Raw genomic sequence first — 25652 nt, forward strand, 5'->3', positions numbered from 1 at the left:
ATAAAAAAATATATAACTTTTCACATGTTTAAAAGGGCCACTATATTCACCAGAACCATTACAGCTTTGTTCTTGTGTCTATAGCCTGTCCATGCAGTTTTTTTTTATAATGTAAACACTTTTCAGAGAAAAAGATAATACTCAGATGGCCACTAGAGGTGCATCCTAGTACAATGTTGCACAGTGTTCAGCACTGGCGTTCAGTGTCTCCATATTCTACATTTAGGCACTGGACGTTCACAAAAGAGATGCATTGATTCAATGTATCTCTGTGAGGAGGTGCTGATTGGTGCAGTGCTGCATTTTGCTGCTCATGTGCAACAGCCTTCCAATGTTTTTCTATAGTAAAATATTTGAATTGGCTAAGATCATAAAGTTTGGTGAACTTAGCCATTAAGGGGGAGCCAGCCACGGCAAGACAAGGTGTGTAAAAACACCCTTTTAATTTGATGCAAAGTGGGCCAGGGACCTAAATAGTGAGTTTAACAGTATAGTGTCAAGAAAATGTTTGCGATCATGACAATTTAGTGTTCCTTTAAGTTATATGCAATGTATAACGTCTCTATGATAAAAATATGAAGCATACATTAAGAAATATAAAATGATGTTGGAGTGTTCAACAGAAAACAGAAATTCATAAAGTAGTCAGGCACTCAAATAAGTCTTTTAAAACAGCATTGTCACCAAAAATAAACTTTAATTTAATCTGTTTCTTTACAGCTCTCTGTGTCTGATTTTTTTTTCTTTCTCTGCAATTCAGATTTCAACAGATACACAAAGAAAAGTATGGACTACTTTTATTGCGTATAGCAGTCAAAACGAGACAATTAAGCAATGTCCCTTTTCAGCTGCCAATCCAATTTACCCTTAATTAATCAGTAAAATCAACCTCACAGAAGGGCAAACTGCAGACATCCTGGGCAGAGGGGAACAACATGGCTGTGTCCACATCCTGAGATCCAGGAAAATGAGTGGAGCCTTAATAATTCAAAAACAAAAACAAGGTAGAATCATCTAAAGGTCGCTACTGCTGATCTAAGCAAATCAAATTACACAAGTTTCTTTACTTGGGTATATGCATCTACAAAGAACTATATTTCAGACAATAATACAAAGTTTTAAGAAAACACAATCTGGATCTTTTCAAACACTTTGATTTGTAGAATGTATCGTGTGAATGAAGTTTCTATTTTTAACATGTATTCCCCTTTATTATATATTTTTAATTCCGCTTGCTAATGAGCCTATGTACTAAATGTACTGTGTAAATGAACTTGCCCCACGTATTACTCCTACAAACTACTTACCAATTACCATAATCTCTTGCTATAAATTCTCCAAACAGCATTACTTTGTAGTAGATTATTTTAAGTTCTAATCTCACTGCTTAACTATTCCTGTATGACATCTGCGATATGCTCTTTCAATCATTTTGATATGCTGATGTTAAACAGTGAATTTGCCAATTCACAATTCAGAAAACAGTTCAGATATATCATGAGTGTTTCTGGGCTTATTTCAAACATTCTGAAAGGATTACATATTGCTTTGGAGAAACTGCCTAGGTTATAAAGTGAGTTCAAAGACAAATCAGTGGTTAAAACCTTTCTTTATAAGAAATAATCTAAAAAGTTCTTATCAGTGAAAAACTACCAGACAACACACCTTTAAATTACAAGAGCCTGTTAAGCTAGTTAAGCTAGTTTAGAACATCAATCACACGGATATCAACTAATGGACCACATGAAAGTGCCTTCACTGATATACTACCACATGTTTTTAACACAACATCATTTAATAATAAAGATATGTTTAAACTCATGACAAAGGAGTGATTAAACTTCACTTTCCCTTTCTTTCCAGTTTTTGTACAAATTACAACAATATTCAGATTCTCAAAAAATATTGTAAACACATGACTGTTCATTTTTTTTTTTGTCCCTGCAGACGAACCCAGCTAATTTCTCCTGCAAAATCCTTTACTACTTGGTTTATAGCTGATTTTCAATTCCCATGTTGATTAAAAATGGTAAGATTTTTAGCCCATTTGGTGGAATTGCATTTGAGACAAAGCAACACTTCGATAAAGTGTTGGTTGTTAAGGACTACATATTTTATTAACAAATAATGACTTAGAGGTAAAGAGTTAGAATTAAGCACAGATATTACTATTATAGATTTAGGCTACTACTTTTTTTTATTACGTATTATATTAAAATCATATGTATATAAATATATATTTTTGCCAGAAAATGATTTAGGTGTACATAATAGGGTTAGAATAGCACAACAGGGTTGTGGGATTTAAGTCTATAAGTACATTTTTGTAACTGGAAATTATATGAAATGGTTCAGAGATATTTGTAGTAATTTTAAGGCTAAACATTCCATTATTAGGTTAAAAGGATGCTCTAAACTCCATAAACACTACAGCTCATTGCAGAGGCTATGAATCTGAGAGTCAATGGGCTGATTTTCGTCCCCTGGTTTTCCGTAAAAATGCATGCAAATATTAACTTTCTTATAGCTCATTTATAGTAACCAGATATGAAAAGACACAATACTTTGACTTACAGATTGCGCAAATCTGGAAATAGTTGAAATCCATAGCTATCAAGTTTCGTCAGCATGTTATTCTGCAAGGACCTAGGATATAACAGATACATACACAGTGGTAAATTCATTCTCAGGCATAGACAGCACACAGTAGGATAGCGACTGAAGTTAACCCTCTAACAGCAAAAGACAAAAACAAAATGCTTTTGTAATATCTAGTCTTTAAAGATCCATTATCGAACCATAATGTCTGCCTAATTTAATATTAGCTTTATAACTTTACCAGAGCTAATTTAAAATGACATACATGGTTTAAGTGGTCAATGGTCACTTTTGAATTTCGACTTTTTGGAAACAATTTGCAATAATACGCAAAAATGGATAGCTTATTAATGTGTTAAACTTTCAGCATGGAGCTCATCAACACATGCACTTCTAAAGAAGGCATTATAGGTCTTCTTTAACACTTTAACCCAGGAGTGACCAAAAGTTAGATCTCCAGATGTAGAACGGCAGCACGAAGACTGGCTCGGCAAGGGCTAAAATTTAAGTAGTATGAAAATATTTAGATTTTTCATGTGGGATACATTTTTGTATTTCTAATGCTATATGTTTCTATAAGGGCCTATTGCAATTTATGCATCTAATATTTTAAATCACTATGCAGTAAGCTATGTATGTCATTCTAAAATACTGTTAAACGTTTTCACAAGCAAAGTTGGACATCACTAGGTTAAGCCTTTTCTAATTTGGTTTTACTTTGGATTACATTTTAAAAGTCATTATGTAAAGTCAAACAAGAACATGGCATGTGTACATCAATATTAGCTGCTGCTCTATCTTCTAACTGAGGACAATGTGAATATCATACGTTTTTGTTAATTAGGAAGGTGCATTTAGCAGTGAACAGAATGTCCATAGGTTGTATATTTAATTAAATACCCATGTTAATTGCCTTGCCCAGTTCTGATGGTTCTGTTTCTCTGTCCATTTACTCTCATACATTAAACATATAGAGACCTACTATAATATAGTAACATTATATCAAAATAAAAGTTAAAATAATTTGTTCATTAATGTTCAAATTCTCTATTTCATCATTGGTACAGCAAAACAAAACTAGACATTGAAATGCTTTATCCTGACATGTAAAGAAGCATCCACTCAACTGATAGTATTTATTGTATTTGACAACACAACTAGATGTTTATCTTTACTGCTGTTGATGTACAAAACCCGGCTGACAGATATGAAATCCCAGATGATGACACTTTGTTACATGATTATAACGGTGAATGTCTCTACAAGAGGCAGACCCACAATGCTGAGGCAGGAAGAGATAGGACCTGACCGCAACAAAGGAGCCGGGATCTTAATAGAAATGAGCATTTGATAAGCTGAGTTCAAGATTAGGTAACACCCAGTTTCAACCAAAGGCCACTCAAGGTTGACATTAAAAAGGTAAAGTCTTAAAAGAAGTATTGGTTGTGACGAAAGCAACCCATGTTTCTTTTCAACTGAAAAGTAAGAATGTCAAGTAGCAAAGAAATTTTAATAAAATCTTTAAAGGACCACTCTAGTGCCAGGAAAGCATACTCGTTTTCCTGGCACTAGAGTGCCCTGAGGGTGCCCCCACCCTCAGGGACCCCCTCCCGCCCGGCTCTGGAAAGGGGAAAGGGGTAAAAACTTACCTTTTTCCAGCGCTGGGCGGGGAGCTCTCCTCCTCCTCTCCGCCTCCGTTCCTCCCCGTCGGCTGAATGCGCACGCGCGGCAAGAGCTGCGCGCGCATTCAGCCGGTCACATAGGAAAGCATTCATAATGCTTTCCTATGGACGCTTGCGTGCTCTCACTGTGATTTTCACAGTGAGAATCACGCAAGCGCCTCTAGCGGCTGTCAGTGAGACAGCCACTAGAGGAAATAGGGGAAGGCTTAACTAATTGATAAACATAGCAGTTTCTCTGAAACTGCTATGTTTATAAAACAATTAGTTAACCCTAGCTGGACCTGGCACCCAGACCACTTCATTAAGCTGAAGTGGTCTGGGTGCCTAGAGTGGTCCTTTAACACATAAACACATAAAAAAATAAATAGCAACCTTAAAAGGACACTATAGTCACCAAAACAACTTCAGTAGCTTAATGAAGCAGTTTTGGTGTATAGATCATGCCCCTGCAGTCTCACTTCTCAATTATCTACTATTAAGTTACCAGTTATATCACCTTGTTTATGCAACCCTCGGCACACCTCCCTACATGTGACTTGCACAGCCTTCCTAAACACTTCCTGTAAAGAGTCATCTAATGTTTATACTTTCTTTATTGCAAATCTTGTTTAATTTTGAATTTCTTATCTCTTGCTCTGTTATTAGCTTGCTAGACCCCACAGTAGTCTCTAGTATGTAATTAAAGTTCAATTTACAGAGCAGGAGATTAAAACTTTTCAATTAAGTTACATCTGATTGTGTCAGTCACAGCCAGGGGAGGCTGCATAAGAAACAATAGTGATTTAACTCCTTAATGGCAGAAATTTGAGCAGTGGAACTTCAGAGTCATGATCTATACACACTAATCTAAAGTTGTTTTGGTGACTATAGTGTCCCTTTAAAGTACATGGGCCACTAGCTTTGTGTAGGCTTCTTTAAATGACTATGAAACCAAAATACAGGCTGTTTTTTTTAACTGCCCCTTTTGGCTGTCTTGTACTAGGGGCCGCCATCTTGTTGTTGAGCCATCACAGCCTATTTTACCATGTAACCAGGTAAAATAAATGTAGCTTACAAATAAGCAAAGCACATCTTTCTTTGATACTATTTTAATTAGACTAAACTAACAAAAGTATTTTTATAATTCAGACATTAGCTATGATGTACTAATGCAATCCATTTATTTCTGGAAATAACAGACCTTTATTTTATTAACAAAATAAACCCCACAGGGCTATTCAGTAAGTGAGAATGTTTGGAAATTCACTGGAAGCATAACAATGTGGACATTTTTTTCCAATTCTCTCTGTCAGTCTGATTGACAACTAGGGGGTGAACCATAATTTAATTATAAAAGTTATGATTTATCATAATGTTCGCACTTCAGCCTTATTGATGTGGAGTAGTCTTTGAAAAGTTACATCTATGTTTTACATAAATTCTGATTAATAAATGTATAATTCTAATTATTCCAGTGTATTGATTTTAGTTTTTATTTTATGATCAGTTACTTTATATACACATCAGAATCCCTCCTAGAAGTTGAAAATTAGTCATTTCATTTTTTTAAACTTATAATATATATTTCCAGCAAGTTTTTTAGGTTTACTTCTTCCAATTTCAGCCATTGTTTTTCTGGAATTGACTCACTGGAGCGTTAAATTCAAGTTCTAGCAAACTCATAAATCAGCTGGAATAGGGAAGGTGGAATACACAGACGAACAATGTGAAGGTCTAATATTCTGCATTTTCTTTAAACCGTACCTTGTGTGTATTCCCAGAGCAAACTGTACAGTACATTGGGTACATCTCGTGATATATGAGCATTGTCTTTGTAAGCAAATGAGAATCACTTGGCTCTATTATGCTCTTTATTTGACATTAAAAGGTTCCTTTATCCTTTAACCATTTTTTCTTCTCAGTTTGATTTGTTAATGTAATTTAAATAGTGCCAATATATACCTCAGCACTCTACAATTATAGAAAGGGGCTATCTGACAAAAATAAATGGACATAATGAATATTGACAGAAAAAAAAGGTAATGAAGGCCCTGCTCCAACAAACGTATAAGCTATGAGGAAAGGAAAACACAAGAGGAGAAATAGCATTTCAGAGAGGAGGACAGATTGACGTATAAGGACTGGGAAGAGGTACTCTGTCGGAGTACAGGAATCCTGTCACAGAGGGCTATTGAAATGGAGAAGAGCAGGGTGACTAGATTTTGAAAATAAAAACCAGGACAATCGCAAAAAAAACAAAACAGAGAAATACATACACACTAGAAGTTTTTAACGTATTCCTGTCCACATCCGCTTCCTGGTACTCAAATGAGTGTCTTTTTGTGCAATGCACAAAAATATCAATTATCAATAAAATTAAGCTTATATTTACTGGTACCTCCAACTAATACAATATATACACATACACAGACGGCTGAATAAACACACACACACACACACACACACACACAGACTGCTAAAAACATACACACAGACTGCTGAATACACACACGCAGAGACTGTTAAATACACACATACACAGGCTGCTGAATACATACACACATGCTGCTGAATATGCACACAGACTGCTGAATATGCACACAGACTGCTGAATATGCACACAGACTGCTGAAGACACACATACAGACTGCTCAAGACACACAGACTGCTGAATACATACACACAGACTGCTAAATACACACATACTGCTGAATACACACAGACTGCTGAATAAGCACTAACACAGACTGCTGAATACACACACACACTGCTGAATACACACACACAGACTGCAGAATACATACACACACAATCCTGAATACGCACATACACAGACTGATGAATACACACAGACTGCTAATTCATACACACATGCTGCTGAATACACACACACACGTACGCATGTGGAGGGTGCAGTGTGTAGGGGTTCAGGGTGTGGGAGTCAGTGTATGTGGAGGGTGCTGTGTGTGTGTGTCTGGGGAGATAAGGGAGAAAATGTATATATTTAAAAAACAAAAAAAACTTTATATTACCCCTCCTCCCTTCTACTTCTTACATTTGGCAGGGGATTAATGGTCTTTTCAAACACTGGGGGTCAAGTGGTGGTATGTGCAGTTCAGCCTGCAGCTCCTCTGGCCTACCTACTTGCGTTCTGCCTCCCAGAGCCTAGCTCCCTACCTCCCTCTGCTGTGGCAAACTGCCTTTTGGCCAGTGAGGGATATCTTTAATCTCCCTCACCGGCCCAAGAAGGCAGATCACAGGGCCAGCAAAACATTAATGCGTCCTAAGTAAGTTTCACTGGATGCTGGGACATATCGCCAAAAACCATGAAAATCCCAGTAAAACTGGAATTTCTAGTCAACCTGTAGAAGAGTCACTAAGTAAGATGGTAAGCTATCCTAAAGAGGTGTGTTTTCAATTACTTCTTAAAGGACTGTAGGCCGGGGGGGAGGTAGTCAAATCCTGCAGTTGTGAAGGTTACCTACAAAGTGAAGGGAATGAGATGAGTTGTGTTTGTTAAAGGACCATTATAGTGCCAGGAAAACAAACTTGTTTTCCTGGCTCTATAGTGCTCTGAGGGTGCCCCCACTTTCAGGGTCCCACTCCCGCCGGGCTGAAGGGGGTTAGACACTTACCTTTCTCCAGCGCTGGGCTCCCTCGGCGCTGGGGACTGTCCTCCTCCTTCGGTCGTCATCGGCTGAATGCGCATGAGCGGCAAGAGCCGTGCATGCATTTAGCCAGTCCATAGGAAAGCATTCTCAATGCTTTCCTATGGACGCTGGCGTCTTCTCACTGTGAAAATCACAGTGAGAAGCGTGGAAGCGCCTCTAGCGGCTGTCAGTGACACAGCCACTAGAGGCTGGATTAACCCATTTGTAAACATAGCAGTTTCTCTGCTAATCCTAGATGGACCTGGCACCCAGACCACTTCATTGAGCTGAAGTGGTGTGGGTGCCTATAGTGGTCCTTTAAGTAGGCTAGTGTTAACAGTTTAAAGTCAGATCCTGAAGGGTACAGGAAGTCATTTTAATAATTGGGAAGGGGATGAGGTGTGGGAATGGTGGTCAGTCAGAGAGATGAGCCTGGCGGTAGCTTTCATTATAGACTAAAGAGGGGCAATGTGGATGAGTAATGAGTTGCAAAAATCAAGATCAGAAATTATGACTGCATGAACAAGTACCTTTGTTCTGTGTTGCGTTAGAAAAGAGCGAATGAGGGCAACATTTTTACAGTGAAAGGTACAGAATTTGGAGACAGACTTGATGTGAGCAGTGGTGTATCCTGGTTTTGTTCTGCCCTAGGCATGCCAAAACTCAGACACCCCGCCCCCGCCTGCACCACACCCCCGCCATCAGCCCTGCCCAACCTTCTAAATACACAGACACGCATACACTAGCTAACAGACATACACACTCACTAACAGACATACACACTCACTAACAGACACACACAAACTAACAGACACACACATAGTAACACACTCCCTGACATACACTCACACACACACACACACACACACATAGTAACACACTCCCTGACATACACTCACTAACAGACACACACACACACACACACACTAACAGACACACACACACTCACTAATAGACACACACTCTTTAATAGAAACACACTCACTCACTAATAGACACACACACACACACATTAACACACTCACTTTTTCTTTAAAAAATTAAATCCCTCCAGCCTCCTTACCTGTGGGAATGCTGGGGGGGGGGGGGGGGGAGCGGGTTCACCCTCTCCCTGAGGTCTAGTAAGGCTGCTGGTCGGTCGGGCGGCACTGGCGAGGGAGCACTTTCCCCTGAGCTGTCTGCTCAGCTCCCTCGCGTGCCGCAGAGTGATACCAGAAGCCGGAATAACGCTCTGGGGAAAGTGCTGCCTCGCCAGCGCTGCCCGACCGACTGAATTGTCAGTTAGCCTCCAGGCTAACTAGACATTTGCCCTGGGCATTTGGGGTGGCTTTTTTGGCCGCCCCCTGGAAAATGCCGCCCCAAGGCAAATGCCTTGTTTGCCTCGCAGCTAATACGTCCCTGGATGTGAGGAGAAAATGTAAGCTCTGAGTCTAAAGTAGCAAACATGCAGGAAGACAGATGGAGGACTATTTGAGGGATGAAAAATGAGGAGTTCAGTTTTAGAAAGATTTAGTTTTAGAAAATAGGAAGACATCCTGTTAGGAATAGAAAAGTGGTAGTTTCTGATACGTTCCAGGAGGCAGGAGAGAGGTCAGGGAAAGAGAGTTAGATCTGAGTACCATAAGCATATAGATAGTATTGAAATCCAAAAGAGTTACCAATTTACCAAAAGTTACCAATAGAGGCATTCTAAATGGAAAATAAAATAGGACCAAGAACATAGCTTTGGGAAACACCAATTGAGGTGGGTATGCCAGTGGCAGAACTAATACAGAGAGAGAGCCCTGGTGCAAGAAATGTGTTTTCGCCCCTTCTAGTGCAAAGGTGTCCTAAAAGTAGTTTCCCACCTGTCGTACAACTCCCATGATGATACACCAGCTAAGGATCTAGCATTTACCCATCCTTGCCATATTGTATTTATGTTGCAGTTAGTGTGTTTGAATGTATGCATGTTTTTGTTTGCATGTAGTGTTGGTGTATGTTTGCTGGAATGCATGCACATACATTGCGACATACATGCATACTTACATAGATAAACATACACATTGACACACACTGACACATATGCACACTCAGATACATGCATTTACACACACTGTCACATGCACAGAAGGATACACACTATGACACATGCACATACAGACACACATACATACAGACACATAGAAACAGACTTCCCTGTCATTCTTTTATGTTTTTAGCCACCTTCTTTTTAACATACCTTTTGTGTACAGGAGTGTGGGGCTATAGCAGACTCTCTCCTTGTCATTGTCCCCCATCTCTGCCTCCTCCTCTTCTCTGCCTATTGCGCGGACTCTCCCTGAAGCTGGATAGAATCTGCTAAGATTAAAGGAATACCCATCGAATGTCCCTTAGGGCAGTGTTCCCCAACCCCCGGGCCGCGGACCGGTACCGGTCCGTGGATCAAACGGTACCGGGCCGCCCAGGGGTGTGCGAGCCTGCCAGCTAATGCAGGGCTGGCATTGCCCAAGTGCCAGCCCTGCAATGTGCCTGCGGACCGGAGGGGAGATCAGAGATCTCCCTCCCCGGTCCGCAGGCACGGTGCTGGCAGCCGGCAGGGGAGGGAGAGAGGACCCAGGAGCTCTTACCTGCAGCTCCTCCGGGTCCTCCTCTCGCGAGATTTGGAGCGTTGCCGCGGTAACCACGGCAACGCTCCAAATCTCGCGAGAGTGAACTCTAGCCCTGTAACTGGGCTAGAGTTCATCTCACCACCACCGGACCACCAGGGAATCCCCACCGGACCACCAGGGACTAAGAAATGTCCCCCCTCCTCCCAGTAAAGGTAAGAAGGGAGGGGGGACATCAATATATTATATTTAATTAAATAAATTAAAAAAAGCCTCCCTACCCTCCTTACTCCCCATACACACACTACACACACAGCCCTACACACACTGCCCCACAAACACTGCCCCATACACACACTACACACACAGCCCCACAAACACTGCCCCATACACACACTACACACACTGCCCCCATACACACACTACACACACTGCCCCATACACACACTACACACACTGCCCCATACAAACACTACACACACTGCCCCCATACACACACTACACACACTGCCCCACAAACACTGCCCCATACACACACTACACACACTGCCCCACAAACACTGCCCCATAAACACTGCCCCATACACACACTACACACACTGCCCCCATACACACACTGCCCCATAAACACTGCCCCATACACACACTACACACACTGCCCCACAAACACTCCCCCATACACACACTACACACACTGCCCCGCAAACACTGCCCCCCATACACACACCGCCCCAAACACACACACACTGCAACTCTCACACACACTGCCACCCTCACATACACACTGCACCGCTCACACACACATACACACAATTTTGAGTCTATGTCTTTATGTGACTGTGTTTGTGATTTTCTGACTATGTATGTGTCTGCGTGTTTTTTTAATATATGTGACTGTTTTTTTTTTTTGTCTTATTAAATCAAAACAAGTGGGCCACGGAAAAATTATCAAATGTTTACCGGTCCGCGGCGATAAAAAGGTTGGGGAGCACTGCCTTAGGGCATAGTTCACCCATGATTGGCCTCTCAAGCGTGCAGGTAGTAGTTCCGCTGGGGTATGCATTTTCTGCTAACTCTTTGACCCTTGAATAAACTGATAAATAGGAGTCTACTGGCATTTGGGCTACTCCAAACAGTTTTTTTTATGTTGACATTTTGATCCATACTTCAATGTCAAATATGCATGGTGAACGTATAGCAAGCAGCAGCAATGTCGAACCTATGGCACCCATGCCACAATGGACATAGAGAGGTCTCTCTCCTGGCACACTAACAAAAATGAATTACGTCACAAGTATTCAGGTACTCAGGGCTGGCATGAAAGTAAGGCAGCCAGACATTAGGCTGTGGTCTGTTCCACCGCCTGGTGCAGTTCTAGCGCTCATTGAGGGAGTCAGAGAATAATGAGTAACATGGTCTGCACCAGGTGTAAACCTTTCACTCCACTACTAAATCAGAAGGTTATCATTGTTAAGATTACTGGACCACCAAGTATTTGGTGTTAACCCACATGCCCACCATGGATTTATTACTAATCTCCGTGGACCACAAGATAATCATTAACTTCCACTTGACCACCAGGTTGTTATTATTAATACCTACTGGACCACCAAGAAAGAAAGCACATTTCCTTCAAAAAGGTAAGCATGATTGAAAGCAAAACATTTTCCTATTTTTAGTTAAATTAAAATAAACATCCATTATACATATCACCCACAGGGTGACATTTTCATGTTTATTTGCAGTATTGGCACTTTGACATAAATAATCTGGTTTTGAGTTGCAGTTTGAGTGCAAAACAGTTTGTCACTGTTGTACGGTATTCATTTCCAATAAATGATTTTCACCCAAGTATGACTTTGGTGATTTTGTCACTTTTATTGTCTACTATGATACTGGCAAGTCAAATTGCGTAAATTAAGTGTGAAGGATATAAAAGACCACACAAGAGAACACTTGCTAACTAGATCTTGTAGAGTTGGCAGGGTTTCTGAGAGTTTAAGGTGAAGAATTTCCAAGATGACACCTGTCTTACTTTTTCATAATACCAGGGACGTTTTGGTGCCATTTGATTGGCATTCAGCCAAAGTTATGTTCAAATGAATGTCACTGCTAATATTAGATCCATATGTCAACAACTGTGACTCATTCGTGTGGTTTCCATTCGGTCAACAGAGAATACAATGAACCTCAGAGGAATTTTATAACCTGAGCCAAGCGGATACAAATTGAGCCAAATGAAAGTAGCTGAATTTGCTAAAACAGATTTGATGCCAAGTGAATAGACCCCAGAAAGTATATTAATGATTCCTACTTCCAGTACTAGCTCAGACACCTTAATATATTCAGTTCAAACTTTTTAATATATTACTAAGCAGTCTGTAAAACAGTAATCTGCGCATATACCACCTGCAAAATAGCTGCATGTGCACGCATTGCATATTCATTCATTGCAGTGTTTGATGCTGCCTCGGGTTGGGGTGTCTGTGAGCAAGCCGAACCATTAATTTGTGTATGCCAGTTTGTAAGTAGGAAGAAGCAATATTAATGTAAGTATATTTTTTAATGCATACATATGCTGCAGATTTTGCAAGGACAAGTTGTGGAGGAAATGTCTAACTGCCTGAAGGTAATATTGTATTCAATACATTTAGAGTATGAACAGGCGTACTTTGATACTTTGTAGTAATGAAGTACATTTCACATTACTTGTGAACTTTGCAAAATGTATGTTTCTTATTTTATAGTTAACGTATCATTTGCTATCATATTCATTCATTGATCTTTGCCCACTGGGTGCCTTTGCTAACTTTAGTGCCCTGCACTACAATCTACACTCCGATAGGTATCTTGTTCAAAAATATTATTTGTGCAGCAATGGGATATAATTTATTTTATTTTAATGGGATATAATAGAATTTATTTTAGAGGCTGGGAAGCAGATGGTGAATTTAGGATTGTACATTGAGGTCTGGCTGATCATTCTCTATAAAAATATTTTTTCCCTGACTTAATGACTGAGTATTTGTACAGAGTCTGCATGCCATGTCATCCCATTCAATTTCTCCAGCCGTGGCTAATAGCAAATGACAGTCTCAAAATAAATCCATACTAATTGATGGTTCATTGAAAGAATGACTATTACATTTTATTTTAAGCCATTTTATAATGAGCAAGTGAAATATTTAATAAGAAAGCGTCTGAGACAAGTGGTAACCAGTTTTTTTTAACAACCCTAAAGACAATACTCCGGCTTGTGCAACTAAATGTCTAGCACTCATATTCAATTTAACAACTTAAAGGAACACTATAGTCACCAACACCACTACAATTTAATGTAGTGGTTGTGGTCTATAGCAGTGTTAATTTTGTCAACCAGCAATTTTAGTCAGATTTTAGTCGACTAAAATCTTTGAGATTTAGTTGACTAAAACTAGGCTAAAACTAAAACAATTCAGACAATTAAAATACAACTAAAACTAAAATCGCTTGTTAGTCAAAAGACTATGACTAAATTAAAGAAAAACAAGTTACCCGAGCTCTCTCCTTAATCCCTATGTATTTTTAATCAAATGGAGGTTTTTTAGTTACCTCCAATGGCCATGAGAGGATAAGCCCACCTGCCAATGTCAAGGCAGACCCCCCAGGTGGGTCCTAACTCTAACTATTCACCTTGCTTCCTTGAGCTTGTGGCAAAGATCTCCAATGAGACAGAAAGGGGTATTTTTTTATATACACCCCTATATATTAATTAACCCTTAATAGGGAACACATGGGATGGGCGGCTGCATTGTAACAAGGCTGAGTGATACAAAAAATGGATACAAATGCAGAAAGATAACGATATATGACTAAATTAACACTGGCTAATAAGACACATGGAGGAGGGAGGAGAATAAATGAGACACATGGGGGGCTGAGGGAATGAGACACATGTGAGAGCTGGGGGGACAAAAAGAGACACAGAGAAACTGCGAAAGGGGCAAATGAGACAGATAGAGGCTTTAATTAAACCCATTAGATTTTATTCGTGTCAATTAAAATCTACTGGAGATTTAGTCGACTAAGACTATAACTAAAACTAAATTAAAACTTGCCGCTAAAATTAACACTGGTCTAGAGCATAACCCTGCAGCCTCAGGGAGAAAAAACAGTGTTTACATTAGTACCTAGTAAGAACTCAGATGCCCACTAGAGGTGCTTCTAGTCCAGTGCTGCAGAATGCAACACAGGCGTTTAATGTCTCTACACTCAACATTGAGGTGTTGAACATTCCCCATAGAGATGCATGATTCAATGCATCTCTATGAGGAGATGCTGACTGGTACAGTGCAGCATTTTTCTGCGCATGCACAAAAACCTTATGGGAAAGCATTATATTGGCAGAGATCATCAAGATTGATGATCTCAACCATGGAGGTGGAGACAGCATGGCATGTGAAAAAAAGGTGAGTAAATTTACCTTTACCATGCAATTTAAAGATGTATAGTTAGTTAGTTTAACACTATAGTGTCAGGAATATATGTTCGTATTATTGATACTATAGTGTTCCTTTAAGGTTTGGCATAAATGTGTTTTACTTAGGAACTAGCTACTTATACCCCAGGTCTTGGAGGGTTCAATTGCCTCTAGACCACAGGAGATAGGGTGCCATGTAGCTTTGCCCTTACCTAGCCCAACTGCAGTCAGAGCCAGCACATATAGTTGGACTAATCGACCTCTGATTCTATACTTCCAGGACCACTCTTTTCTAATTTTTACAGAAGGAGCTTGGGTGGTCTTGTATGTCAAAACATATAACTGGGTTATGCACATAGGTGGTCAGTCAATCACTAATATGGAATATATACTAATAAAAAGAGGACCATGCGGGAGGCTCATATATCATCAAATAAGAATATAATCTGACCATCCATCTACCTTCACAACAGACTGGAGCGAAAACTGACGTTCAGAAACAACACCACAGCAGCTATAGCCTATATGCCACTATGTCCCTATACACACTGTAGTGTATGGGAAGGTAACTGATAAATGCTGACTCTCATGTTAATTATACATGGCATCATTTCAATACAGAGAGCAGCTCAACATTTGATATATTAGTCTGTTCGTGTATTGTAAACTCTTCTTAACCTAGAAGGAGTTTGTGGCAAACCTAGCCACTGTGGAACTATAATCTGGGAAGGTTGTCTGGAGGCTGTATTATGTGCCATGTATATTTGCTGTGTATGTGTTATGTTAGGGCGATTCGCATGCTGGCAGCCGTAAGCTACCAGCATACAAAGACTTCGTTCGACGAACAGCGGTGACTTAAGCCGTTCGCCGAACGAATAAGGGCTCCCCTGATAGACCACACACTTAGGGTCGTGTGGCAATTGTTAACCGATTGCAACAATGTTGCAATCGGTAATTATAGACTATTCTGGGTGGCCGTCGTTCGACTACCGACCATGCGGCGGTCGGCCATCTTGGATTCGTCTATTTGGCAGCGGTGCTTGGTCGTCGAGTGCCTGGAACCAAAAACGGCTACTCGATGATGCGAGCACCGCTGCACTTCCAAGCCATTCGGGAGCCCGGTTTTTCGGTAGAATCGTTCCCCTGGATATGTTCGACAGATTGAGGGGAACTTCTATGTAAAGTTATATTTGTGCGGCGTTCGGTCAATTCCGCCGGGATCTGAGCGGTATTCTCACGAAAGGTGCGCTCAGACCCCAGCTACCTGCCGAACGTTCGGTCATTTAAATCTACCGAATAAAATGTGAAAACCGTATTTTAATATAGATTGTCAGTTCTGCTGCACGAGGGGATAATCCACTTAATCGTCCATTTTAGTGGGTGTATCCTTCTCGTGCAGCACAGCCTGTTGGGAAAGTTACAATGTATGATGGGAGAAATCCCCTGGATTTACTGTCTGGAAACCCCTTGCATGGGGAACTGTATAAATATGCCAGCTGTGAATAAAACGAGTTAGTTGACTCCCAGACTGTGTTTCGTCCGGTTATTGGGAGGATTTGGGGATTTGTCTTACCCTTCAGCGCTGACTGTGGATGTACTCGTGGAACCAGCGGAGATTGTGGTCTTTAATACCTGCCCTCCGCTACAATTGGTGGCAAGCGACGGGATCCGACCTTACAGCCGAAAGAGCGCAATTCGTGCAAATCGTAACTGCTGAAGGAGGAAAAGGGAATGGCAAGCAGAACCCAACGAAAGAACCGACTACCGAAGTGAATGGAGACGGATTATTCTAAATTAAAGAAACAGACACTAAAAGATCTACTGGAAGCCAGGGGTAAAGTAGCCAGCAGCAAACCTAAGGCTGTACTAATTGCCGAGCTAATGGAGGGAGACCAAGCCCGCAGCGCTACACCCCCAGTAGTCATGGAAGAAACGCTCTATGAGAGAGAAATGAGGACCAGGCTGGCATTTTTACCACAGCCTATATCAGCGGACATGATGAACCTAGTAATGGCGAATGTGCAGGAGTACGTGATGGCACACAGCCCACAGTATGCAACCCCTCGGACCGGGACCACGACCGAGTCATCACACAGCCAGGTACCACCCAAAGTTCCTTATCAAGCATTTAAAGTATTTTGCGAGGAGAAGGAGGAAATCGATGGGTTTTTACAAGATTTTGAGAGGCTGTGTGATTTACATGACTTGGCACGACCCACATGGGTCCCCCTGCTGGCAAGCAGACTAGCAGGGCGGGCAGCCGATGCATACCGCGCTGTACCCAGCGAGGACAGCAAGGACTATGAGAAAGTAAAACGAGCGATACTAGACCGGTACGCCATCACCCCAGAAGCCTACCGGCGAAAATTTAGAGACCTAAAGAAACCAGAGAAAGACTCACATGCCGAGTGGGCACACAAGTTAGACCAAGCATCCAAAGGGTGGATACAAGCGAGCCAAGCCACGACCATGGAAGGATTGCGGCAGTTACTACTGCTGGAGCAATTTTTTGATGGACTAGCTCCAATGACCCAAGAATGGGTAAGAGACAGGAAACCTCTCACCCTAACCGAGGCGGCACAATTGGCCGACCAGCATTTTGACGCAAGGAGACATCAGGTAACCCTCTCCAAGGGCTACCCACGACCCACGGGGTCACCCAGCACTCCCATTACCCCAAGTCCCACTACAACCCCTTTTCGCACGGCCCCAGGGAATGTACCACCGGCTTCCCGGTACAACGGCCGTGCCAATATCCAGTGCCACTCTTGCAAACAGTGGGGGCATATAGCCCGGGAATGCACCCAAAACCGGGGCAGACCCACCTGGAACCAAGCCCGACCAAACCCAGCCCCAAGGGCTGCAGCCCACTATTATCAGCGGGAACCAGCGGCCCAAGAACTGTGGAGTGTACAACCGGAGGAACCACTAGGAGTATTACATGAGGTGATGTCGGTCAGAGCTACTGACAACAGACAACATCATCGGCAGCTGGTAACGCTGGAGGGGAAAGAGTTACAGGGGCTTCGCGATTCCGGAGCCACCCTCACTTTGATTGCACCCCACCTAGTTTCCGGGACCGCTCACACTGGGGGATCAGTGGCCGTGAGGGTAGCAGGGGGAGCAGTGTACCGTTTGCCCACTGCTAAAGTACATTTGAATTGGGGTGTGGGGGAGGGAGTTGTAGAAGTAGGTCTCATGCAAAACCTACCTGCGGATGTGGTACTGGGGAATGACCTAGGACAGATGACCTCTGCTTTTGTTCCCCAAGCTCCCTACCAAGAGGCACAACCAGTCACCACCCGGCAACAAGCCCGCACCACGGCTCCACCTACACACTCTGAGGCTCAGGTAAGAGACCAAGACCCTCACCCGATACGTATGTCCTGGGATACCCCAGCTAAGTTTGAAGCCGAGGTAAAAGCAGATCCCACATTACAGGTGTATAGGGACAGGGTACGCAATGACCAAGCGGGGACAGAGGGGGAGCGGTATACGTGGGAAAAAGGGCTACTATATCGCATTGCAGAACGAGGAGTGGGGGGGTCCGCCACAGTGTCTACCAAACAGTTAGTGGTTCCCCAAAAGTACCGGCCCGAGCTACTTAAGATTGCGCACGATATACCCTTATCCGGACATCTAGGGGTGACTCGCACCCGATATAGATTGACACATGCATTTTTCTGGCCAGGGATTTCTAAAGATGTGAGACACTACTGCACGTCCTGTGATATATGTCAGCGAGTAGGCAAAAGAGGTGACCGCCACAAAGCGAAATTATGTCCCCTCCCGATCATTTCCGAACCGTTCAGTAGAGTGGCCGTAGACATAGTGGGGCCACTATCCAAACCCAGTCCCTCCGGTAAAAAGTATATCTTGACGGTAGTGGACTATGCCACCCGATACCCCGAGGCCGTAGCTATCTCAAATATCCATGCCGAGACAGTAGCCGAGGCATTGATGAAAATATTCTCCCGGGTAGGGTTTCCCCAAGAAATAATATCTGATAGGGGCACCCAATTCACCGCCGAGGTCACTCAGCAACTATGGAAAATATGTGGCATTAAGCCCATAATAAATTCCGCATACCATCCCCAGTCCAATGGTTTATGCGAAAGATTTAATGGTACGTTAAAGCAAATGCTCCGTACGTTTGGGGAGGCACACCGAGACTGGGAACGTTTTCTACCCCATTTACTTTTCGCCTATAGAGAGGTACCCCAAGAGTCCACCGGATTTTCCCCGTTTGAATTGTTATTCGGGAGGAGGGTGCGGGGACCATTAGATCTCATTAGAGAGCATTGGGAGGGAGAGAGTAGCCCAGATGGAACCCCTATCGTATCCTACGTGCTGGAGTTCAGGGACCGTCTGGAGGCGCTGACTCAGGAGGTGCGCACCAACCTTCAGGCGGCCCAGCAACGCCAGCGCCGTTGGTACGATAAGGGAGCCAGGGACCGCAGCTTTCAGGTGGGACAGAAGGTTTTGATTTTAAAACCTGTCCGCACAGACAAGCTGCAGGCCATCTGGCAAGGCCCATACCAGGTGGTGGAACAGAAGTGTGACACCACCTACGTGATTGGCCCCTGCTCAGGGGTAGGGAAGAGACGCATGCTCCATGTGAACATGCTCAAACCCTACCATGAGAGGATAGAGGACGTGGCGGCGATATGCGCCTCAGCCTCGGAGGATCAGGAGAATTTACCCCTACCCGACCTATTGGAACCGGAGGAGCAGACCGAGCCCTCCAAGGGGGTTCAGCTGGGGGAGCGGCTAAGCCCACAGGAGCGTGCCCAGGTACAAGAGTTGATCGTAGCGAAAGGAGCTACCTTCTCCAATTTACCAGGGTACACTCAGCTGGCCACCCACCGAGTTGAAACCCCAGGACAGCTACCCATGCGGCAGACTCCGTACCGCGTTCCTGAAGCCGTCAGGGCTCACATGGAAAAGGAAATAGCGGAAATGTTACAGCTAGGGGTGATCGAGCATTCAGATAGCCCCTGGGCATCGCCGGTAGTGTTGGTACCCAAAAAGGACGGCACGACACGTTTCTGTGTCGACTACCGGAGGCTAAATGACAAAACGGTGTCTGATGCCTACCCGATGCCCCGGATAGACGAGCTGCTGGATAAGATGGCACGGGGTCAGTATCTCACTACCATAGATCTATGCAAAGGATACTGGCAGATTCCACTAGCCGAGGATGCCATCCCTAAGTCGGCGTTTGTCACCCCGTTTGGCTTGTATCAATTTAGGGTCATGCCATTCGGGATGAAAAACGCTCCGGCAACCTTCCAGCGGATGGTAGATCGGCTACTGGATGGATTCCAGGAATACGCCTGTGCCTATTTAGACGATATAGCTATATTCAGTCAGACCTGGGCCGAACATCTACAACACATAGGGGCCATACTCGATCGCATTGGAGAGGCAGGATTGACGCTGAAACCCAGTAAATGCCATATAGGGATGGCAGAGGTGCAGTACTTGGGCCACAGGGTGGGAAGCGGGCGACAGAAACCCGAACCTGCTAAAGTAGAAGCGGTAGCTAAATGGCCAACCCCTAGAACGAAAACCCAGGTGTTAGCATTTCTAGGTACCGCCGGGTACTATAGGAAGTTTGTACCCAATTATAGCGCCCTGGCCAAACCCCTGACTGACTTGACCCGTAAAAATCTTCCTCGACAGGTTATCTGGGCCCCAGAGTGTGACCAGGCCTTCCAACAACTAAAAACGGCACTAATCAATGCTCCAGTACTGAATGCTCCTGATCCAACTAAACGATTTCTTGTCCACACAGACGCTTCAATGTTTGGATTGGGGGCAGTGCTGAGCCAAGTTGGACCTGATGGCGGAGAACACCCCGTAGCATACTTGAGCCGAAAGCTATTACCACGCGAAGTAAGCTACGCCGCCATTGAGAAGGAGTGCCTGGCCGTGGTGTGGGCCCTTAAGAAATTACAGCCCTATTTGTACGGACAACCTTTCTCCCTACTCACAGATCACAACCCGTTGGTGTGGCTTAACCGTGTAGCAGGAGACAACGGCCGGCTGCTGCGCTGGAGTTTGGCGCTGCAGCCCTTTGACTTTACGATACACTATCGCCCAGGGAAGCAAAACGGTAACGCCGACGGGTTATCTAGACAAACTGAACTTGAAAAGTGATCTGTGAGTATTTTCCCGGACCTCCCCAAGCCGATCCGTTGGGATCAGACTGTGTATGCCGGCTTGATTTTGGGGGAGCATTGTGGCAAACCTAGCCACTGTGGAACTATAATCTGGGAAGGTTGTCTGGAGGCTGTATTATGTGCCATGTATATTTGCTGTGTATGTGTTATGTTAGGGCGATTCGCATGCTGGCAGCCGTAAGCTACCAGCATACAAAGACTTCGTTCGACGAACAGCGGTGACTTAAGCCGTTCGCCGAACGAATAAGGGCTCCCCTGATAGACCACACACTTAGGGTCGTGTGGCAATTGTTAACCGATTGCAACAATGTTGCAATCGGTAATTATAGACTATTCTGGGTGGCCGTCGTTCGACTACCGACCATGCGGCGGTCGGCCATCTTGGATTCGTCTATTTGGCAGCGGTGCTTGGTCGTCGAGTGCCTGGAACCAAAAACGGCTACTCGATGATGCGAGCACCGCTGCACTTCCAAGCCATTCGGGAGCCCGGTTTTTCGGTAGAATCGTTCCCCTGGATATGTTCGACAGATTGAGGGGAACTTCTATGTAAAGTTATATTTGTGCGGCGTTCGGTCAATTCCGCCGGGATCTGAGCGGTATTCTCACGAAAGGTGCGCTCAGACCCCAGCTACCTGCCGAACGTTCGGTCATTTAAATCTACCGAATAAAATGTGAAAACCGTATTTTAATATAGATTGTCAGTTCTGCTGCACGAGGGGATAATCCACTTAATCGTCCATTTTAGTGGGTGTATCCTTCTCGTGCAGCACAGCCTGTTGGGAAAGTTACAATGTATGATGGGAGAAATCCCCTGGATTTACTGTCTGGAAACCCCTTGCATGGGGAACTGTATAAATATGCCAGCTGTGAATAAAACGAGTTAGTTGACTCCCAGACTGTGTTTCGTCCGGTTATTGGGAGGATTTGGGGATTTGTCTTACCCTTCAGCGCTGACTGTGGATGTACTCGTGGAACCAGCGGAGATTGTGGTCTTTAATACCTGCCCTCCGCTACAGAGTTAAAAGACTTGCAAATATCAACAACCTGTTTGCCTTGTTCTACTCACATCATGGTCACATTGGAAGAGACAGCAGGGACAGCGCGTAATTTGGCTCCGTCACAATCAAGTTCTAAGCCTCGACACAAACACTGCGCTGGCACCGAACCAAGCACTAAAAAGGAAAAAAGATAGGAAGATTAATCCAGAGGGCAATAATTAAAGGCCACATTGAGCGGAGATAAACAACTTTTCGTATGGATTTTAATAATTAATATTGCCGGTGTATCTTACATTGATATTACTGAATTTATGGCTGGACTGATTTGTTATTGCATTTAATGTGGAATAGGATAATCAGATATAGTTTACTTCTCAATTCATAGATCACGTCACTTAGTAGTCTAGTTCTACATATTTTAGTTACAACTATAGATTAAAATTGATTTTAATTAGGTTTTTAGCTAACAATGTGAAATTAGTATTTTTATTTGTAAAACAAAAGTTAATAAAAAAAAAATTATATTTAAATCTGGATGTTGAGGGGGAAATTCCAAAATGTCTTTGGTTTAAATTTTTTTTTATTTACTAACTAGTGAGCCTTTGGCGAGATACAAATTAGTTATGTCCAGAGCTTGAGCTCCCAATTAGAAACCACTGATAATGGGCATTAAAATCCTGGAAACTGCAAAGCCATTTTTTTTGGCCTAAGTGCCACACCTAGTGAGAACAGGTATACAGTGAACTACTTTCTTACATGCTACTGAAAGTGAAAGTAAAAATAATTTTAGTTAAAAACAAACAAACAAACAAAGGGGTCCCCAGAATCCAATAATACTACATAGGGGCTCAGTGATGTGTGGCTTCACCTCATTGTGGCAGGGTGAAGGCTAGGGGTCCCAGAAGGTGCCAAGTGTCCTGGACTCCTAAAACTGACCACCTATAAGGAACCTAATAATGACCTCTATGGCAGCCTGACATGCATTCATGCCAGGCTATACTTCCAGTTCTTTGAGCAGACACGCCTCCTTTTTGGGCATGTTCGTCCCTTTCGGGAGTTCTGGTTACATGATGCGCATCAGTGGCCCACCCTTTTACACCGCCCATTGACTTCCTGCTTAACTGGACACTGCTGTTTGGGGTTATGGATTTACTTGAAAGATGAAAGCATGAATTAGAGAGAGATTATCATATTTTAAGAGAATCTGAGTTTTCTTAAAGCTGCAAGAAAAGAAGGGGAGCGGTCAAGCATAGGGGTTTAGTGTCCCGTACCTAACCCACAAAAAAAGGTCACCTAGACTGGAAAAATAGGGGATAACCCTCGGGAATATAACTGCATCCTATGAGTTTCCCTCTGGCAACATCACCACCAGATACATAACGCTTGAGAAGTATGACTGTTTTAGTGTTTTTGGTCGATACGATTCTGTACTTAGGCTCCTCATAATTGTCAGCACCAGGCCCACTGGGCTCTTAATCTGGCCCTGCCTCTATACATGGTCCAGCAGATCTATAACCTCCCAGTCCCCTAGTGACCCACAATAAGTGGGCTCCGGAGATCCCCAGTCACATGGGCCTTTAATGTGACCCCCCACAGTGTTGCTGCTTGGAGCTCTGTATTCCCCCACAGATTACTTTTAGTAACCTAGACAGTTAATTCTGCAGATCATTAAAGGACCACTAAAGCCTGAGAGCAGTGGCCCTGTACTTTTAACCCTGGAGTGTAATACTCTGTAGTTTTTTTTAGAAACTGCAATATTTACATTGCAGGGTTAAATCTACCCCTAGGGGCTGTCTTCCAGACAGTCACTAGAAGAGCTTCTGTGGAACTGACCGAGAAAAACTTTGTCACATGACATGGCAGTCCCCATAGAAGAGCAATTATTCAAAATTGTCCTATGTGGCAGCTTGGATGAGCGTGCACCTTTCACCATGCATGTGCACCAGGTCCCCAATGCTTTTTTATTAAAGGGACACTATAGTCACCAGAACAACTACAGCTTAATGTAGTTGTTCAGGTGAGTATAATAGCTCCCTTCGGGCATTTTTATGCAAATACTGCCTTTTCAGAGAACTCTCTCTCGTCCTCTTCTGTTAGCATAAGAGACAAGCCAGGAAATGTTGAACTACACTATTTGGTTTAAAATATTTTTTTATTGCAATTCAGTAGAACTAAAATATAATTCCTGTGGTTTTCTGTAAAATGCACTGTTGACCATTAAAGTATTGACGTAGTGCCACTGAGTGATGTTAAAATTCTCTACGGCTTGTTTACAAATAGCAATAATTCTTTTGCGTAGGTTTAGAAAATTTAATATAATGATAATGTTAATGTTTCCTCCATGTATTACATTGATTAGTGAATCCTAAGTAAATCCTCCAATGAACCTATAACAAAAACAATGTTAAACCCCTGTGTGACATGTCATGATTCCCTTTTATTCCAGAAGTTTGGTCCTTAAGGGGTTAAACAAATAATTTCTAGATGGGGCTATTTGCCCATTATATAAAGCATATCTTTATTTTCAGTGCCACATTAACATAAGACCTATTGAAGCAGATGTTTCATGCCTATGCATCACAATGGGCCAAGTTGGTTTCTTTCTTTCTTTTTTTATGTGCTCTGAAATGCTGGGTGCTGTACTCATAGTGTATTGCCAGGGAAGGATAGATATCATTGTCCTGGTTGATCACCATGCGAAACACAATTCATATGACCAAAAGTGCCAAAATCTCATATGTGTGCCAATTAACTACTAGATGGGGCCAAATGTGACATAAACCCATATATATATATATAGACTCTTAGGAGTGACTGACTTTTCCAAGATAATTGCACACAGACCTTCCTGGACACTTCCTTTGGATGATGACATTCTGAATGTCCCTGTCCAACATGGCTCCTCTAACTTCTGGCACTATCCTCATGATTTGCCATGCTTTGACTAAGGATGATAGTAGTGGAGGAGGTGGTGAGAATCTACAGTCAGTAATACACACTTGTGGTGTCCTTTCAGATGTAGGTTTACACTGGCACTAGCAAGATCACCCAGCATACTTTCACAGAGTGATCCAAAACTTTACATCTGTGAAATACATTACCCTCAAGTCTTTGCCTTGCTGCTGCTAAAGATGTGGGTGAGTAATCATAGGTGGTAGTGGAAACTGTCACAACACTATCCTCTACACCACTGGTCCCCAACCCAGTCCTCATGGACTTCCAACAGTCCAGGATTCATGTATTTCCCTTTTTTTATTCAAATGGAGAAACTGACAAAACCTGGACTAGCACTTGGATGACTAATGGGTGGTGGTGGTGGTAATAAGGACAGAGGATGACCTACTTGTGGCACAGGTAGCAGATGATTTTGTAAATGTCCCCAGTGCATATGGTGCTTCAAAAGCAGATAGAGATGGTCTAACAAAGTGGAGAGTGCACACTAACTAGATAAATGATGGACTGCTCTCTGTCCTTGCCAGACTCTCCTATTGAAATTCCTCTGGCTCATAGTTT

General features: G+C 42.9%; 1 protein-coding gene across 1 annotated transcript in view; it reads right to left on the bottom strand.

Moving 5' to 3' along the window:
* RXFP1 (relaxin family peptide receptor 1) overlaps window positions 1-25652 on the bottom strand; it is a 351549-nt gene that overhangs the window by 56921 nt on the left and 268976 nt on the right. The window contains exons 4-5 of the mRNA XM_063458232.1: window positions 22208-22313; window positions 2575-2646 (exon numbers count right to left, since the gene is read on the bottom strand). Of these exons, the coding sequence (XP_063314302.1) occupies window positions 2575-2646; window positions 22208-22313 (178 nt within the window). The remainder of the gene's footprint in view (window positions 1-2574; window positions 2647-22207; window positions 22314-25652) is intronic.

The sequence above is a fragment of the Pelobates fuscus genome, chromosome 6 (assembly GCF_036172605.1).
Source record: "Pelobates fuscus isolate aPelFus1 chromosome 6, aPelFus1.pri, whole genome shotgun sequence".
Lineage (NCBI taxonomy): Eukaryota > Metazoa > Chordata > Amphibia > Anura > Pelobatidae > Pelobates > Pelobates fuscus.